The sequence below is a fragment of the Typopeltis vanoorti genome, chromosome 18 (genome assembly GCF_054136105.1).
Source record: "Typopeltis vanoorti isolate ZY-2024b chromosome 18, IOZ_Tvanoo_1.0, whole genome shotgun sequence".
Classification (NCBI taxonomy): Eukaryota; Metazoa; Arthropoda; class Arachnida; order Uropygi; family Thelyphonidae; genus Typopeltis; species Typopeltis vanoorti.
Genome location: NC_143566.1, coordinates 22006423 through 22026930, shown reverse-complemented (window position 1 = coordinate 22026930; position 20508 = coordinate 22006423). Strand labels below are relative to the sequence as shown.

Here is a 20508-nt window from a genome sequence, read left to right as displayed (position 1 = left end):
ATTAAAATGACATCCATTCTTAGCCCAGTCCTCCAAACTATCCAAATCATCCTACAAAATTTTGACATCCTGCACACACTATTGCTCTACCCAACTTTATTAGAGAACTCAGACATTCATGGGTCTTCATATCAATCCTAAACTTTTCAATACATCTCATCCATGTTATAATGTACCTTCAAATACTTTTTTTCGGATACTTTTTTTTTGGAATCTGACAGTGTAGGGTTTTTTTTTTTTTTTTTATCAGCTGGAGATTAAATTCCTGTCTGACCCATTCAAGGGACAAAAGAACTGGAAATTAGGTTATGCAACTTATGAATTTTTAATATATAAATTTTGCATTCTTTTGATTTTAATTTCATTTATATATGAAAGTGTCAGAATTTAGCTATTAATTTTAAATGTCTTATTTATCTTTCTTTCAATTTGGCTTTCAATTTATGTTATCTTTCTTTCTTTAAAAATCTTTAAAATGTAAGGTTTTAAAATTTGGAAAACAAAGCTTTCCGCTTGGTGTGGATATATTGTTGGAGGTGGAGGAAATAAGAGATTTTGGTGTGATGCTGGATAATGATGTAAAATTTAGAGGACATTACCAAAATTGTGAGGACAACACAATGAATTATGGGAATGATGCGGAGGACACTGACTTTTAGAAGTACAGAGATTCTTGTTCCATTGTATAAGGCTCTGTTTGGCTACACTTCTGTGCACAGATTTGATCACCTCGTTTTCAAAAGAATGAAAAGATGTTGGAAAGGGTCAAGAAGTGACTAACTAAAGTAGTTTCTGATCTCTGTAATGTTGAAAAGGAAAGGTTTGAGAAGATGCAATTTACAGGATCTGGGAGATGAGAGATAGAGACATACAAGTTAGTAAGGGGTTGTTATAAGAGCAGTATTGAAGAGGTTTGTCATAAAATGGTGGGAGATCATGGTAGAACAAAAGGTCCCCATCCCTGGAAGCTGTATAAGCAGAGTGTAAAGAAGGGAGTGAGAAGCATATTTTTTGCATGCAGAGTTGTGAATGATTGGAGTGCCTTGCCTGAGAGTGATGTCTCCAGAGAATTTGAATGTGTTTATGGCAAGGTATAATGAGCTGCGTGTATGACAAAGGGACCTCCTAGCTTGTTCCCCTTCTTAACTAAGACTTCCCATATCAGAACCATTGGTAGCAGGATGGTTCATCTATCATATGATGCTATAATAAGATCTAATATCCTCAAACTTCGAGTATCCTCCATACATGCTAAGATAATTCTCTCTTCAGATCTATGAATTCCCTCTTTCTTTTGCTATGCTGTTTCTTTCACCTGGTTTATCTCTATTAAAATTGCCCATAATAATTATCTGCCTACCTCACAGAATATAATACAGCATGATTTGTAATTATTATTGTTATTACATGACACCTCCAGGAAGTTACAGACTCATCAACAGAGGGCACCTACTCTACAGCTCTCTGCCTCCACCACTCAATCCACCAACTACAACTAACCACAACTACACCAACGCCATCTACTGTCCATCACCACAAGTATTTCCATAGCCAATCACAAACATCCATGCCCACAGTGGGATTCGAACCTGCAGCCTTTTGGCTGGAGAGCAGGTTTGAGACATTCTCAAACCTGCTATTTCAAATTATTACTACTATTGATACCCTCATTTTAGATCACTATCTTTGCAGAATGCAATTCCTTTGTTATCACCTCCCCCCTCATCCTCTCTCTCTCTCCTCTTTCTTCCATGACAAATCCTCACATTCTCATCTTATAAATATAACCTTATCTTTCAGCCAACTCTAATAATAAGAATTTTTGGCCACAGTGTATTCACAGCAGTAAAATAAACTTTTCCTTTCTCTTTCCAATACCTGTAGCATTAATGAAGAGGTTAACACAGGTGACCATCCAGCTTATACATATTCTGAATTGAATTTCTGAAATTCAATTCACCCCCCCCCACCACACACACACACCTCAAACTCTGTTTTAGAGGCATATCTATACCAGTGTAATACAAACAACTGCTACTTGAACTCATCCTCTCCAACCTGTTATCTTTGACCATTCCCATCTTGACTAGCTTGCTGTTCTTGTTTTCACTCATTCCATATTTATCATCTTTCAAGTGATTTTTACTCACGTTCCCTACATCAGTCATATCTCATATTGTATCTTGTAAAACACCATGATTTCGTCAAGTACTTCCCTAATCACAGAATTGCTATATCATACTATCTCCTTTCTCTTCTTTACACTTCACCCTTGGTTCTCTTCTTTCCCATACTACTCACCTAGACATTTCTCCACCCTCTGGAGTGCATACTTTGATTGACATAAGACTTGGCATAAGCACACTATAAGGTAAGCCCTAAAGGAATGTTAAGATAGGCTTGATTCCTCACAATGTCAAACTTATCAATGCATTAACCCAAAAGTGATGTAAAAAGTGATGCAACATATTGAGGATAAACAATCACCTCCATGGCAATCACAAAATATGGAGGATTTGTGCTCACATTCCTAATAATTATATAAGAAAAATTTTGGATGATAAAAAGATAACTAATATTATTTCAAACCCTTAATGAAGTCACAAGATGCAATACAGGAAGTCATACTCTTTATAGAACAAAGTATACATCATCTATCAACCTTGATTATATTTAATATTGATGGACTTCACCAACTACTCTGGAAAAGCATTCCATTCATTTACTGCTTTCTATGCAAAAAAATCTGCTTTTCACTTTCTTTCATGCTTATATGCTCCTTATACAGGATCCAGGGAAGAATAATTGTTCTTCCTTTTCTCATCAACTTATGTTTCAATTATTGGTGATGCAGATCTTCTGCAGGATGACTTAAATAAATTGCTACTTTGGGCAAAGGATAATGGTTGTCAGTTTAATGTTGAAAAATGTAAGATTATGCACTTCAGGTTGAAAAATTTAAATACTCTATCATACTGATGGTACTGGATTGCAGGAAATTGATAAGGTATTAACTTGGAGGTAATGGTGGACAGAGAACATATTGCAAAATAAGTTGGTAAAATGGCTGAAATGATTACTTGGATGTTTAAAATATGTTGATAGGTTATTATCCCTCTTTATAAGGCTATGATTCAGCTACATCTTCACTATTACTGTGCACAGATTCAGTCACCTGGGTTTCTTGGGAATCAGGAGGTGGCGGGGAAGATTCAGAGACAAGTGACCAAGCTGGTGACAGGTCTGTGGAATGCCTCCTATGAGGATAAGTTGAAGGTGTGGGTTGTAAAGTTTAGTCAATAGGCAGAAAATAGGGGACATGATAAAAATTTATAAGTTATTAAAGGGGGTTCTATAAGATTGACACAAAATAAATGTTTCAATACATAACAAATAGAGAACTAGGGTTCACCCATGGAAGTTGTGTAAAAGGACTAGATTTTTTGCATGGAAAGTGGTGAGTGAGTGGAATGGATTGCCAGAATTAGTTGAGTGTCCCAACAGTGAATGAGTTTAAAGAGAGGTGTAATAGGTTTGGTTGCCTATAAAAGTTAGGTGTGGGTCTCCCATGATAAGGGAGACCCACACCTAACTTTACCTATATAAAAAGAATTGTATGAACCCTACTTTTCTTATCTGCCAAGCTGTGCAAAGCATTTTCTCTCAATCTATCCTCAGGCTCAATATTTCAGAGTCTCAAGACAGTCTTAGACATTAATTTCATAATTCATCCATTTTATTCCTCTCATTCTATTTATACTTCTAATTTTAGAAATTCAATCTGCAAATTGGCAACTGATTTCAAACTAAATCCCCTGTACATTCCTGATCACCCCTCCCTAATTACTCATGTCATAGTACATTAATCTGTTTGCTGAGTTTGTAATAGCCTTCACCACTGTAGTTCCATACATCTTTTTGCTTCAACAACATTTATGATTGCCTAGACTATGTCAAAATCACAACCACAGATCATGCTCACAAAGGATGATGTATAAACTGGCTATCTCTAAGCAACTTAAGGATTTCATTATTCTCCTTACTCAATTACTTGCTTCCACAGCAGGTAACATATAAGAATATCCTGCAATCTCATTGCCTGGATGAGATTTCAGATTCACCCCTATACGTTTCTTGGCCTATAGCAACACTGAACTAAATACCTAATATCTTACTCGCCCCAATCACAAAACACACTCACTCAAAGTCACTATCACTGTTACTTCTTTGACTTACAGGGACACAACTCATCTGAGAACATGACTAACATCACAACATACACTTTTATTTTTTCGGTCTTCTTGAAAAATGTTATATCCATTGTTCTATATATCATTCTACACATCTGAAATAGCCCTTCAAAAGTATTCAGGTAAGAAATGCTGTTTATTTAAAATAAAACAGTATTAAATATAAAGAAATGTGATGGAAGCAAATCAGATCTTTTGCTAAGTGAAAAAAACACATAAAAAGATAGTTGGGATTACACACTCAAGTCTTTTATTATAAGTGCCTCTTCAAGTAATCTATGTGCATGTGTGTTTTGTGTAATGTTTAAATGTATATATAGGATTTTGCAAGGAATACCTTTACAAATAAAAACAGATAAAACTGTAAGAGAAGCTTTTATTATTAACTATGTACAAAATGGCTAGTAACATAATTTTCTCCCCAACTAGATGTGCTAATTTAGAACTTCAAAAAAAAAAAAGAAAATAATAAAAAATTAAACATCTTTCCCTCTGCAGATGTCTCAATCCCCCCCCCCCCCCAATTTAATATGCATCCCCTAACTTTACTACTTTTAGGGGAAGGAGAATAGGTAAGATTCTCTAATCAGGGATAAAAACATATTGCAAAATTTGTTTATTACCACTGGGTAAGCTATAAAGCATGTCAACAGGAATCTAAACATTCATTAAAATCACTAGTATTTATGAATATCACTTTTAAAGAAATATAAAAATGTAATCACTCTTGAAAGTAAAGTAATCTGATTATAAAAATATCAAATTATTTTAATATATTTTACAGATTATACAAATATCTCGCAGTGGAGAAAACTCCATCTAGATTGTATCATGGGATAACAACAGTGCCAGGATCTTTTATATTTTCAGTACAAAACCTTTGAGCATCTGTCGATGACATGTGAAATCATATATGTGCTAAAAATAATTGAATAGCAGCATATCAAGCATTCATATACAATGCTGAAACTGTATGCCCAGCAGCAGTAGAGTTTTTCACTTCAGAAATGAAATATATCAGTTCCAATGAATGATATAAAGAAATTCTGTGCTTGAATGCTCAAGTCCTTAATGAAATTGCTTTTCTTTATTAAATTTTATTACAGGTGACTGTTTAAGTCCTTGTCTGAAGATTCTGCTGCAGGTTTCACATGAATTACTTGATACCCCTCAACATCTTCCAGCTCCCGTGATCTGAATTTCACAATAATTATTTTGTTTCCAGGACTCTTGGGTAATAATTTACAGCTCACTTTTGCTTCTTCTTCTGGTAACACACTGCTCAATAGAAGAAAAAAAACATATTACTGATTTATATTATAATAAGCCAAGACTCAGTTCTCCTAAATTAAAAACAAATTATATGCAACAGTGGAAAAAAAATAATTATTGGTTATGAACACAGAAAGCAAACAAGTACAAAAAAACAAGTGACAGTTTGCAGTAATGAACCATAGGTTATTTTTGTAAATAGTTCTTATAAATACATTCTCCTATTTTCATCTGTTAAACTAACTTTTGTAGGGGTTGTGAAAAAATAAATAAATCCATTAATATCCCCCCCCCCTTCACAAATGGAGGTAATAAGTAGAAATGTGTTAGCCTTAAATTCTGAAATTCTGCAAGCAGCTAGTCTGCAGAGTTTCAGAAAGAAACCCTTAGTCTTAAACAATGTTTAGTTGATAGAGAGATTGACTTCTATTTGAGTTTATATAGGTCAAATTTATTTCAAAATAAGTTAGAAAATACCGACAAGTTTCGTCAACTTTAGCTGTTTGGCTTCGTCAGGGTAAAAAATAGATGTAAGACAACTTAAATGCTAAAACTGTTACACTAAAACTATAAATGAAGGAAGAACTGAATACAATTGTATTTTTACAAAAAACAAGCAGAACGCATGCATTATACGTATCGAGCATGTATGATCTCACTTGTTGTTATGTAGGAACATTCTGTAATTGGCAGCAAGATTTAATTCTTGCATGCTTAAAGATCTTATGAGGGGTCTTCCAAATTTCAGGCAGAATTAATCCTTGGTTTCTATTTAGGTTTTGATCTGAACAGATCACTATTATGACGCTTCTTTTATGATTTGGGAGCAGAAATCCTCCACTAAATAAGGCATGGAGCTTTTATCCCATTATATGGAATGGTTTGTCCTGGAGAAATGAAAAGGTAACCCCGATTTGTCTTCTCTATTATTGTTTATGTCTCCTACGTGTTCCTTTTTTCTGATTTCAAAACTTCTAGAGATCTGACCAATATAGTTTAAGCTGCACAAACAGGGAATGTTGTAGACTCCAGCATATTTGAAAAAAGGATGACTGTCTTTTGGAGATCTTAAGAATTGGCAGGTGGTCTTTGAAGGTGTAAAAGCCACTCGTATTATTCCATGTGGTTGGAGGAGTGTAGCAATCTTATTGGAAACTGTCCCTGTATACGGAATCATGATAGTGGAATCATAATGTATATCTTCAGACTGTCTTTGTGGGGGATCACAGAAAAGCATCTTGTGGATCAATTTTCTAGGATAACCATTGTTTATAAGGTTATTAGATATCAGGGATAGTTCATCTTTGAGGTCTTTATCATCTGTAGTGATGAGAGAGGCTCTATTTTTTAGCATGTGTATGATGCTAAGTTTCTGAGAAATGTGGTGTGAAGAAGTGAAGTGCAAGTATCAACCTCTGTTGGTTGGTTTGTGATAGACTGTAAGACTGATACATCCATCTATTTGTTTCGTAATTAAAGTGTCCAGAAATGGTAATTGCTTTTCTTTCTCAGATTCTAAGGTGAATTTAATTTTGTGATGCAATGTGTTGATCTTGCTGAGAAAATCGAACAGATCCTTTTCTGTGTTTTTCCAAACAATAAAACATATCTCCACCACACTGTGGGTTTAGGGTCTAGTTGAGATAAAATTTTACTTTTAAGTTTCTCCATGAAGAGATCTGCACAAGGAGATGAAAGAGGGCTACCCATTGCAAGGCCTGTTACTTGTTGTTAAATCATTTTATTCCATATGAAGAAATTAGATTTTAAGCAATGATGGAACAGAGAAGTAATGTCTTGAGGGAAGAGGTTTCTTAAAATGTCGATTACTTCATCTACTGGAATACTGGTGAATAAAGATGTGACATCCAGGCTTGCCAGAAGGTCTGTATTGGAGATCGAGATGTTACTTAATTTCTCCACGAAATGTTGTGAATTTCGTATGTAGGTATCCGAATTGTGGATGTGTGCCTTAAGGAGACCTGTGAGGTATTTTGATAATAAATAAGTGGGTGAATTAATTCCATCAACAATAGGGCATAGCGGTATTCCATTTTTGTGAACTTTGGAAGAGCCATATAGTCTCGGCGTTAGGGGATGCATTGACTTTAATCTTAGTTTTAAGTCTGTTGGCCAGCTATCCATATTACGTAACAAGTTGTTGGTATCATTGTGATTCTTTAATGTGGGGTCTGAATCTAAAACACAGTAGGTAGATGTATCAGAGAGTAAGTTAGCGATCTTTTCTTTGTAATCTCTGGTGTTTAAGATCACTGTAGAGTTTCCTTTATCGGCTTTTAAGATGATCTCTCTTTGCTATCAGATAAGCACTCATTCTTCTCATTGCATTCTCACTACTATCACCTTCAATTACCAATACATTCCCCTCCATGTGGGGCACCTGTTCGTGGTGGAGGGGACCTCCCAGTGATGGTACTGACTCTTTTCATTCTTCCTCTTTTTCTTTGCTTTTCTTCCCGTATTGTTTGCTCTACTTCTCCTGAGTCTTTTTCGCTATCTGTTTTCCAGACCACCATCACTGGGATCCAACGCCCTGCCGCCGTGTTTGCCGTGCGGTGCAAGCCATGGACATCCGGAAAGGGGGATCCTGGTAGTCTTGCACTACTTTGGCCCCTGCTTCGGCAAGATGGGTTGTCCTGGATGGCCCAGCCAGGATCAATCGGCTAGTGGGCTTGCCTGCACGGGTCAACGGTGTTGCAGTAAGTCTCTCACTCCATGATCCAGGGTCGGGATCCTAGACCTGCTGCAGTGCCAGTATAGCGTCCAGGGTAGTCCTGGTGTTCCACTCCTGAGTGCAGTCTTTGCTTTCCGGGTAGTGGGCGTCCATGTGTGGCTCCGTGGTGGGTGGGGGAGCTCTGGTGCCGAATTAAAAATTCCTTAAATATGAATCTTCATCCTCAAATGTTTCAGGGATCCTAACAAAGTTCCAACCAAGTACTGATAATATAGACACAGCATATGGAAACAGAAGTAAGAAACAAAAGATATCGGATACTAACAAAAATGTACCAACCTTTTTAATCATTCATGCAACAGGTGAAAAACCAATAGGGAAAATGTCACCCTTCTTTATCCAAAAAGGTTTAGAAGGACTGGCAGGACCTCCCAAAACTGTCAAGAAATTGCATTCTGGTGATATCGTCGTGGAAACAATGTGCAAACAACATTCTGAGAAACTACTGAGAGCAACGACAATGGGTGGAATACAAATTGCAGTAACACCTCACAGAACACTCAATTCCAGTAGAGGAGTGATATCAGAATGGGATCTCCTTGAGGTTCCTGATGAGGAGATATCTTCAGAGCTTAAAGATCAAGGAGTGATGGGTGTGAGACGCATCCTGATATGAAGGGATGGTCACCTGGTCTCAACCAAGAACATCATCCTTATTTTTGATACACCTAGGCCTCCGACATCTGTAAAAGCAATGTATCTCAGCTGTCCTGTTAGAATGCACATCCCCAACCCGCTGAGATGCTTTAAATGTCAAAGATATGGACATTCCCAAACTGCCTGTCGTGGTTCTACTACCTGTGCTCGATGTTGTAGTAAAGAACATGAAAATAAATATTGCTGTGAAAAAAAAGCTAAATGTGTCAACTGTCAAGGAGATCATCCAGCATACTCTCGTGCATGGCAGAAATGGAAAGATGAAAAAGAGATACAAAAAATAAAAACAACAAAACATAACATATCAGGATGCAAAAAGAAAGCTAGCCACCATTACACCTGTTCTACTATCCTCTTATGCTGAAAAAGTAACAATTAAAAAAGTGTCAATAGCAACTCAAACATGTATGTCTATTTCACCATTTGATAATTTCACCATATCTGAACTTTACGATCGCAAGTGCTTCTCTGTTGAGCGCATTAATCACAAGACCTATGGCCTTACTCCAGATATAACTTCAAAAATGGTCCCATTTAATGAAAACTCATCTGCCAAAAAAATTATGGTGGAGACTTCACTCAAAGATAAACCACCAGACACTCGCACAGAAAAAATGGATACCACCATACCCACTGAAAGCAAACTAAGCATACCAACTGACCCTAACACATTTGATGTTTTAAACAATCTACCAGAGGAAGAGATGGACACTGGCTGTCCATACTTTCCTAAAACAGTGGATAAATATAAATCTGACAAAGGTAAGCCCTCAACCTCTCAAAAACCAGACAAGTCAATAAAATCAAAACAATAGGAAAATTTTTACAATGGAACTGTCACGGGATCCGCCAGAATATTGATGATATAAAGATGTTGTTGCAGAAACACAAACCTTTCTGTTTCTGTCTACAGAAAACTTACTTAAGACCCAATGAGTACCGTACCTTTAGGAATTTCACTGTTGTATGTAAGGATAGAACTGGAGATGATCCTGCTCATGGAGGAGCAGCTATCCTAGTGGGCAGTCATACTCCTTTCCATCAGGTCCAATTTAATACTTCTCTGGAAGCGGTAGCGATTCGCTTCTCTGTGGGATTCCTTATTACAGTATGTTCAATTTATTTACCACCAAATGCTGAGTTAAATGAAATTGATCTTGATAACCTTATCTCACAACTGCCTGAACCCATACTTTTCATGGGTGACTTTAATGGTCACAATACTCTATGGGATAGTGCCAACACTAATAGACGAGGTCGAATCATTGAAAAAATTCTTGATGATAATAACCTTTCCCTTCTAAATAATAAACTCAATACTTTCTTCCATATGCCTACCCGCTCATATTCCACATATTCCCACTGCTCATGTGGGACGTTGAAGAGAACATATATGGAAGTGATCACTTTCCTGTTCTTTGTACAATGTCTTCACAGGAACCATGTTCACCCACACGGATACCTACATGGAAAATGGACCAGGCTGACTGGAACACTTTCTCTCATCTTGCAAAATTTAATGCTGATGCCATCAGTCAAACACCTATCAATGAAGCTGCAAAATATATAACAAAATGCATTATCCAGGCAGCAACAATCTCCATCCCAAAAACAACATCTCGATTTCCAGTCTATCCAAAGCCTTGGTGGAACCCAGAATGTCAGGCAGCCAAAAAAGATCAACACAGAGCATGGAGCATATTTCGTAGATACCCCACCACATCAAATTTAATAACTTTCAAGCAAACTCAAGCCAAAGCACATTTTGTAAGACATCAGAGTCAAAAACAATCATGGATCCAATTTACTACATCAATTAATCAAATGACCAGTCCAAAAATTGTATGGGATAAAATCCGGAAAATGAAAGGCAGATATAGTGCACATTGTTTGTCCACCTTAGACTATGATGGAAGTGTTCTTGCTGATCCCAAAGCTATTGCAGATACTTTGGGAGAAACTTTTGCTAAAATCTCAGCAACAGCTTCATATTCTCCGGAATTTTTAATACTGAAAGAGCAGCAAGAGAAACAAAGGCTTAATTTTTCTACCAACATTCTTCAGCCATTTGTCAAGGAGGAACTAAAAAGAGCTCTCCTACAATCTCACCCTAGTGCAGTAGGACCTGATGACATCCATTATGAAATGATAAAACATCTACCATCATCTTCTATGGGTCTTCTTCTCTTATTATACAATAGAATACTTGCAGAGGAAGAGTTTCCAAATTCTTGGCATAAGTCATTTGTCATTGCTATCCCTAAACCAGGAAAAGATCCAACACAAGCAAATAATCATCGACCCATTGCTCTGACCAGCTGTCTTTGTAAGATAGATACTAGAGAAAATGGTTAATGCCAGACTTCTCAGGTATTTAGAAAGCAACAGTCTTCTTTCCAATACACAATGTGGTTTCCATAGACATCGATCAACTTTGGACCATTTAGTTCGGTTAGAAACTTGTATAAGAGATGCATTTCTGAAGCGAGAACATCTTGTCTCTGTTTTTTTTGACATGGAAAAAGCTTATGACACAACCTGGAGATATGGCATATTAGAAGACCTCTATAACCTACGTCTCAAAGGACACCTCCCTATATTTATTAAAAACTTTCTGTCCAGGCGAACTTAAGTCAGAGTGGGAAGTACGCTATCTCAACCATATCTTCAATTACAAGGTATTCCCCAAGACTCTGTCTTAACCCTTTTTGCTATTAAAATCAATTCAATCATTGAACAGCTTCCTCCCACTGTAGACAAATATGTTGATGACTTCACAATCTGCTGTCACTCACGTAACATGAGGCTAATTGAAAGACAACTTCAGCAAGCAATTGATCATGTCTCTCTGTGTGGGCTCTTAATAATGGGTTTAAGTTTTCAACAGAAAAAAGTGTCTGGGTACACTTCTGTCGAAAACGCACTCATCACCCAGATCCTGAACTAAGAATGGGACCTACTGTTATTCCAGTAACTACAGAAACCAAGTTCTTGGGACTCATTTTTGACAGAAAACTCACATTTCTAGCACACATTTGTCAACTAAGAGAAAAGTGCAAAAGAACTTTGAACCTCCCTCACACTCTATCCTCTACTGGGTGGGGTGCTGATCGAGCTTCATTGCTCCATCTTTATCATGCACTTATATGTTCAAAGCTGGATTATGGGTCCCAAGTCTATGGTTCGATTCCATCCATCATCAGGGTATACGGGTAGCTACTGGTGCCCTTCGAATCTCACCCACTCCAAGTCTCTATGTAGAAGCAAATGAACCGACTCTATCACTTTGACGGAAACAGTTGTCTCTTAATTATGCCCTAAAAATAAAATCTCTCCCAGCTCACCTTACATGGAATAGTATCTTCTCTCTGCATTGGGAAGCTCAATATCACACACATCAAACTGCTATACATCCTTTTGGTATGCGTATTAAAGAAACTGTGCAAGCTGTTAGTATAAATGTTGACAACATTAGCTACACTAAACAAAACAGCATTCCTCCATGGCAGGTTTGCATACCATCCTGCAACCTCTCACTTTGTCAGCTACAGAAATCTTATACCCCATCATCCATTTACCTGCAGTTGTTTAATGCACACGGAGCAGCACACGCTGATTTCTTACCCATCTATACTGATGGTTCAAGAACTAATACCTCTGTTGGCTGTGCTGCTGTGTTTCCTGACATTATTATCTCAAATCAGATCCCACCAGACTGCAGTAATTATACAGCAGAGTTACATGCCATCCAGCTTGCACTTGTGCATATAAAAGAAAACTGCTACCAAAAGTGTATAATTTATACAGACTCATTGAGCTCTTTACAGGCTATCTCCTCTCCTATGTATAATCCTCATCCAGTACTTTATGAAGTGCTACACCTGCTTCACAAGATGAAAATCCTTAATTTTGATGTTCAGTTCTGCTGGATTCCCAGCCACATTGGAATCAAAGGAAATGAGACTGCAGATGCAGCTGCTAAATCAGCCCATACCTTCTCCACATACTATTTGACAGTTCTATGTACAGACTACAGACAACTTATAAGATCAAAGCTAATTGTTCAGTGGGAGTTAACATGGCAAGAAACATCAACAAACAAATTATATAACATTAAACTTGAAATTAAACACTGGCATTCTAGTAAACGTACAAAGAGAAGGGAGGAGGTTGTCCTTGCTAGGCTCCACATAGGTCACAGTCACCTTACGCATTCCCATTTACTGAGAGTTGATGACCCTCCCATATGTGAGAAATGCAACACACATCTCACTATTCATCATATTCTGGTAGATTGTCAAAAATTTACACGAGAGAGGAATGAAATTTTCGCCTATCTAACCAAGCCATATACACTCAGGGAAATGCTAGAAGACTCAGGCAAATTGCATGATGTTTTTAATTTTTTAGAAAAAATTAATTTGTACAAACACGTTTGACCATAAATTTGTTTATATGCAAATACTTTTTTTTTTGCTTAAGTTAACTTTTATATGTATTATTCATTAGGTTAAATCTGACCAATTCTGTATTACCATACATCTTGTATATTTGTATCACCCTACTAGATGCAGACACTGCTTTCCTTGACTTGTTTTGTATATACATATGTTAACCTATAGTTATCTATTTATATACTGATGAAACCTCTGCAGTAATTTTGTTTATATGTAGATACTGCATTACTTAGCATACATTTTATGTAGGCATCTTATTTACTACTTTATTTTTCGAATAATCATGTAGTGCTGTAGGACATCTTACTAAAATTCTTACCCATCTATACTGATGGTTCAAGAACTAATACCTCTGTTGGCTGTGCTGCTGTGTTTCCTGACATTATTATCTCAAATCAGATAATCAGAAATCAAATCTGTTTCTAGTAATTCTGTTTATATGTATCCTAAATTCTGTTTCTACTGCATTGCTAAATTTAATTTTCATCCATGCATATTGTATAATAATCCCTTTTTGCCTATTTTTGTGCTGCTATCTATAAAGGCATCTTATAATTTTACATATATGTAGATAGATACAGCATTCCTTGACTTAGTGTTTCATATATTATCTATTAACTTATATTGTTAACTATTTTTGCACTACTGTAATAACCTCTGACCTTGTGTGTCGCTGTGCCCTCTGTAACAGTTCTGTTTACCTAGAGATGCTGCTTTATGAAACTAGATTCTTGTACAGACATATTGTTAACAATTTTCTGTAAATGCTAATGTTTGTAACCTTTATGACCTTTGTAGTTTTTGTGCACTAAATAAACTATAACCCAACCAAACAACCAACCAACCAACCAATACATTACTGCCCATCAAAGCACACTTCACACACACACACACACACACACACACACACACACACACACACCCTGCTTCCATTTGCCTTAAAAATACCATAATTTGTTGGCATAATCCAATGAATACATACATACATATATACACCTCACATTTCATGAAATGGCTAAAATCAATATTTAACTCTTGTACAGCAAAGCTGCTGCCATCTATACTTGGTTGGCCAAGTAGTTAGCGTATCTGCTCTCTGGCCTAAAGGCTGCAGGTTCGAATCTCGCTGTGGGCATGAATATTTGTGATTGTTGGTGAAAATATTAGTGCTAGTCGAGGGCAGTAGATGGCGTTGGTGTAGACGATGCAGTTCGCTATATTTGGTGGACTAAGTGGTGGAGATGGAGAGTTGTAGTGTAGGTGCCCTCCCTCGATGAGTCTTTGGACTCCTTGGAGGTGTCACGTAATAATAATAATAATTTCTTTATTTTCCTTCAACCTAAACATAGCTCTTTTCTCTAGAGGAGTGATATTTTTGTTGGGAGCTCTTGAAGAAGAGAGAATGATAGTGCTTTTTAGTCTGAGATCATTAACTATGGGTTCCGTAACGACAAAACTGCCTTTTCTATGTTGCATATGATGTCAACTTTAGGTCAGGGGTAATAGCAAAGTTGAAACCTTTTTTAAGTATACTAACTTCTGGTTTTGTTAAAACATGTTCAGAGCAATTGAAGATAACTGTGTTATCCAGCAGATTAGGTTTTGACTGAAAACTTTTTTCATAAAGGACATTAAATTTTTTAATTTGGCTTTGTTTGCTAATCGAAAAGGCCTCAAAACTATTATTTATCATTCTGTCTAAAAGTGACCATAGCTTTTGGTCTAAATTGCTGGAGATATTTTGGTAAATCTGATAGCATTGCATATCTACTTTGATTAATTCAAATCTAATATGTTGTATCTGCTCACGTAAAAGTGCCAAGGATGTTTTAAAATATATATGCTTAGCTCATCGTGAATGGAACCATTCTTTCAAATTGAGAAACTTAGGAATGATATTATGGTTTCCACATCTTTTCAAAAAACTAAGGTGATTTAACAGTTTGGCTTTTTTGCAATGAAAAAATGGTTATTTTTGACCACAAGAACTATAGGAGATTTTGACTTCTATTTGTGTTTATATAGGTCAAATTTATTTCAAACTAAGAAAATACCGACGTTTTGCCAACTTTATGTGAGCGGATACAACATATTAGATTTGAATTGAGCAAAGTAGATATGCAATGCTATCAGATTTACGAAGATATCTCCAACAATTTAGACCAAAACCCATGGTCACTATTAGACAGAATGATAATTATTATTATTATTATTATTATTATTAAACAAGACCTCATGGAGTCAAAGACTCATCTAGGAGGTCCTTTTATCTCACACACATCTCATCATACCGGGTCTTAAACACATTCAAACTCCTTGCAGACACCACACTCTCAGGCAAGGCATTCCAATCATTCACAACTCTGCACAAAAAAAACCTGCCTCTCACTCCCCTACTCACACCCTCTTTATACAGTTTCCAGGGATGACCTCTGGTTCTCCCCTGATCTCCCACTATTCTCTGCAGAACTTTTCCAGCATTGATCCTATAACAACCCCTTACCAACTTATAGGTCTCTATCATATCTCCCTTCTTCCTTCTCTCCACTAGACTCTGCAAATTACATCCTTTCAATCTTTCCTCATACTTGACATTCCAGAGGTCAGAAACTACCTTAGTCAGTCGCCTTTGGACCCTTTCCAACATCTCTTCATCCTTCTGAAAACCAGGTGACCAAATCTGGGCACAATAGTCCATGTGTGGCCTAATCAAAGCCTTATACAATGGAACAAGAATCTCCCTACTTCTACACGTCAGTGTCCTCCTCATCATTCCCAGAAGTCTTTGTGTTGTCTTCACAATTTTGGCGATGTGTCCCCTAAATTTTAGATCCTTATCCACTATCACTCCCAGATCTCTTATTTCCTCTACTTCCAACAATATATTCTCACCAAGCATAAATTCTGCATCCCATCTTTGTTTTCCAAATTTTAAAACCTTACATTTTGCAACATTGAACTCACATCCCCATTTGCTTGCCCAAGCACTCAATTTATTCAAGTCTTCTTGCAAGGCCACAACATCTTCACTACTCTTTATGGTTCGTCCCAACTTTGCATCATCTGCAAACAACTGAATATCTCCATCCAAATCTTCGCCAATATCATTAATATACAAGTTAAATAGTAATGGCCCTAAAACAGATCCCTGAGGCACTCCACTAGTGACTTTCCTTTTCCTGGATATTGCACCCCCATACACAACTTGTTGATACCTATCAGATAGCCAGTCTCCAATCCAATGCACTAATCTAATATCCAACCCCATCTGCTCTAGTTTGACTGTCAACTTATCATGAGGTACTCTATCAAAAGCTTTTGCAAAATCCAAGTATATTACTGTGTATCCTTCTCCTCTGTCCAAGGAAGCAGTCACTTTATTGTAATAAGTAAGTAGATTACTAAAACACGACTTCCCTTTAGCAAATCCATGCTGTCCATCAAAGATTATACCATTGTTGTCAACCCAACTCTGGATCCTAGTTCTCACAAGCTTCTCCAACAACTTAACCACAACACCTGACACACAGATAGGCCTATAGTTTGATGCATGAGTTCGATCACCTCCTTTATGAAGTGGCACAATCTTGCCCTCCTTCCACTCTTTAGGGACTTGACCAAGTGCAAGACTCGTATTAAAAAAATATGTCAAGGCAGGTGTCAACTCTCTGGCACCTTCCTTCAGAATACGCGGTGATATATTATCAAGTCCCACAGCCTTATTTACATCTAGTTTACTCAACTCCCCAAACACCTCTTGCTCACTTACAGTCAGTCTCTCCTCCCCATCATCAACTGCTCTTAATCTCTCCATGATGTCACATTCACAAGATTGAAAGATCTTTATGAACTGCTCATTAAGTATCTCCACCACACATTCTGCAACAGCTGTCTTTATACCATTTCCTCCAATCAATGTCATCCTTCCATAATCATTCTTTCTTTTGCTGGCTACATATCGAAAGAACTCCCTAGGATTCTTTTTAGCTTCATTAGCTAATGATAAATGATAATGATAATGATAAATAATAGTTTTGACAAGGCCTTTTCAATCAGTAAACAAAGTTCAAATTAAAAAAATTTAATGTTCTTTATGAAAAAAGTTTTCAGTCAAAACCTAATCTGCCGGATAACACAGTAATCTTCAATTTCTCCGATCACGTTTTAACAAAACCAGAAGTTAGTATACTTTAGAAAGGTTTCAACTTTGCTATTATCCCTGACCAAATTCCTAAAGTTGACATCATATGCAACATAGAAAAGGCAGTTTCGTTATTACTGGAACCCATAGCTAATGATCTCAGGCTAAAAAAAAGTACTATTTCTCTCTTCTTCAAGATGGGAGCACAAAAATATCACTCCTCAGAAAAGAGCTATGTTTAGGTTGAAGAAAAATAAAGAAATCATCATGTTAAAAGCCAATAAAGGAAACTCTACAGTGATCTTAAACACCAGAGATTACAAAGAAAAGATCACTAACTTATCCTCTGATACATCTACCCAGTGGCGTACCTAGAGCTTTTGCCACCCAGGGTGGTCCCTGATTTTGCTGCCCCTCTCAATACATACCAAAAATACTACAAAAAGTCAAAATGATGTATAGGGAAATAAATTAAAACACTATGTTTTTTTTTTAAGTAAAACTTTAATTTCAACATTTTAAAATGTTATTTTTCTTATTTTCTGTTAGCAACATCGTCGATGACACTGGTGAAGTCTATTTCATAGTAATGTAGGCAATTCTTAATCAATTTTATTTAGAAAAACTCCTCTCGCAACTAGCAACACTTACAGCAATTGTGAGGAAAATTCACAGTAGTATTACAATACAGTATTTGGAACTGAGTTCTTGAGACTGCATTTTAGAATTAACAGCAAAAGTTCAAAAAGGTTCAGAGTGCTACCTGGGGTGGACAGGGTCTGAATCTAAAACACAGTAGGTAGATGCAGTGGCATAGCTAGGGGTGTGTGGAGGAGGATTAAAGTCAATATCCTTTCTTTTAGGCTTGCATGGTGATCCGAATGCATTTTTGGAAATTATGGAGACAACTACCATGTTTGAATAAAAACTTTAGTTTAATGTTACTAAAATTTTACAATTCGATGTTTTGACCTTTATGTCAAGGTCATCTTCTGGAGCGTACAAATATACACAGGAAACAAGCTATACTACAATCATACTGGTTCGTTAAAGACACTGACTAACCGCTACCACAATTGTTGGCCTGACCTCTGGTGGAAAAAAAAAAATTATACATCAACGCTAGAGTCCTATTATTTGTGTTGTCTACTATATACATATATTAACATCATTCCAGCCAGTTGGAGTGGAATGATTTCTAATACTAGTGGATTGGCTAGAGTCCTGACTTATGTTGAATCTTTCATATTAGGTTGGCTGAATGTGTGCCATCCAGATCCTTGGAATTTTCATACCATCTTTATTGTTGGTATTTGGGTGGTTTATCAGGATTTCGCAGGATTCTTTAAATTTTCTTTCGTACCATGTTTTTGTGCGGTGTAAGGAGCAGGTGCTTTTCCAGTTGATTTGGTGTAAGGTGTTAAGTGCATGGTATGAGAGGCCTGCTTCACCATAATGGTTATATTTAATGTGTCTAATGTGTTCTTTCTTGCGTATAGGGATTGTCCGTCCTGTTTCACCAATGTACGATAAGTTACAGGTACAGCGGATGCAATAGACTCCAGGATGTGCTAATGGGAGGAGAGGATCCTTAGAGGAGCTGAATATGGTTTTAAGCTTCGTGGGTGGTTTAAAGGTGGCATTGAGGTTATAATGTTGTAGGATTCTGTTGATTTTTTCTGATAACCCTTTAATGTATGGGATGGCTATGGTTTTACTGTAATCTAGATTCGTTTTTGTTGTGGTTTTATAGAGTATTTTATTGACAGTATTTTTGTTATAGCCATTGTTTATGAATGTGTCACTAATGATTTTTAGTTCTTGTTTCAGGGCTTGCTGGTTAGAGCAAATAGTTGTGGCTCTGTTTTTAAGGGTGTTTATGACTCCATATTTTTGTGCTGTGTGGTGGTATGAATTCGCATGTATGTATTGGCCCGTGTGTGTCGGTTTTCGGTAGACTGTGAAGGATAGACTGCCTGAAGGAAGACGTGTAACTAGTGTGTCTAGGAACGGGAGCGAATTTTGGTTTTCGATTTCGATGGTAAATTGTATGTGTTCGTGTTGTTTGTTTAGGTGGCTGAGGAATGTGTTTAGCGTTTGTCGCCCGTGCGGCCAGATCGCGAACACATCGTCAACGTATCTGAGCCAGATTATCGGTCGAAGCGTGGCGGAATCAAGAGCCCTTTGCTCAAAGGTTTCCATGTAGAAGTTCGTGATTGGGGGGGGATAATGGTGAACCCATGGCTCTTCATGGAGAAGCTTAAAAGTAAAATTTTATCTCAACTAGACCCTAAACCCACAGTGTGGTGGAGATATGTTTTATTGTTTGGAAAAACACAGAAAAGGATCTGTTCGATTTTTTCAGCAAGATCAACACATTGCATCACAAAATTAAATTCACGCCTTAGAACTTGAGAAAGAACAACAATTACCATTTCTGGACACTTTAATTAAGAAATAAATAGATGGACGCATCAGCCTTACAGTCTATCGCAAACCAACCAACACAGGTCGATACTTGCACTTCACTTCTTTACACCACATTTCTCAGAAACTTAGCATCGTACACATGCTAAAAAATAGAGCCTCTCTCATCGCTGCAGATGATAAAGACATCAAAGATGAACTATCCCTGATATCTAATAACCTTAAGTTAAGTGGGATAGTAAATCCCGTATTATTTTACAGCCGGGTACGAAACTCAGATATCGAAATCTAAGAGTTTCATCTCCAAGTTTCGTACCCGGCTGTAAAATAATAGATGATTTACTATCCCCCTTAACTTAATTTATGTCGCTGGAAAAATAGCCTCTTGGCTCTTTATCACATCTAATAACCTTATAAACAATGGTTATCCTAGAAAATTGATCCACAAGATACTTTTCTGTGATCCCCACAAAGACAGCCTGAAAATATATATTATAATTCCCCTATCGTGATTCCGTATACGGGGACAGTTTCCAATAAGATTGCTAC

At 36.9% G+C, this 20508-nt stretch overlaps 1 protein-coding gene across 1 annotated transcript in view; it reads right to left on the bottom strand.

Annotated features, from left to right (window-relative positions):
• Positions 1 to 4608: 4608 nt before the first annotated feature.
• The window catches only part of LOC150096534 (annulin-like), a 250503-nt gene continuing 234603 nt past the window's right edge, over positions 4609 to 20508 (bottom strand). Inside the window, exon 16 of the mRNA XM_090408550.1 lies at positions 4609 to 5528. Coding sequence (XP_090264676.1) covers positions 5351 to 5528 — 178 coding nt within the window. The 3' untranslated portion in view covers positions 4609 to 5350. The remainder of the gene's footprint in view (positions 5529 to 20508) is intronic.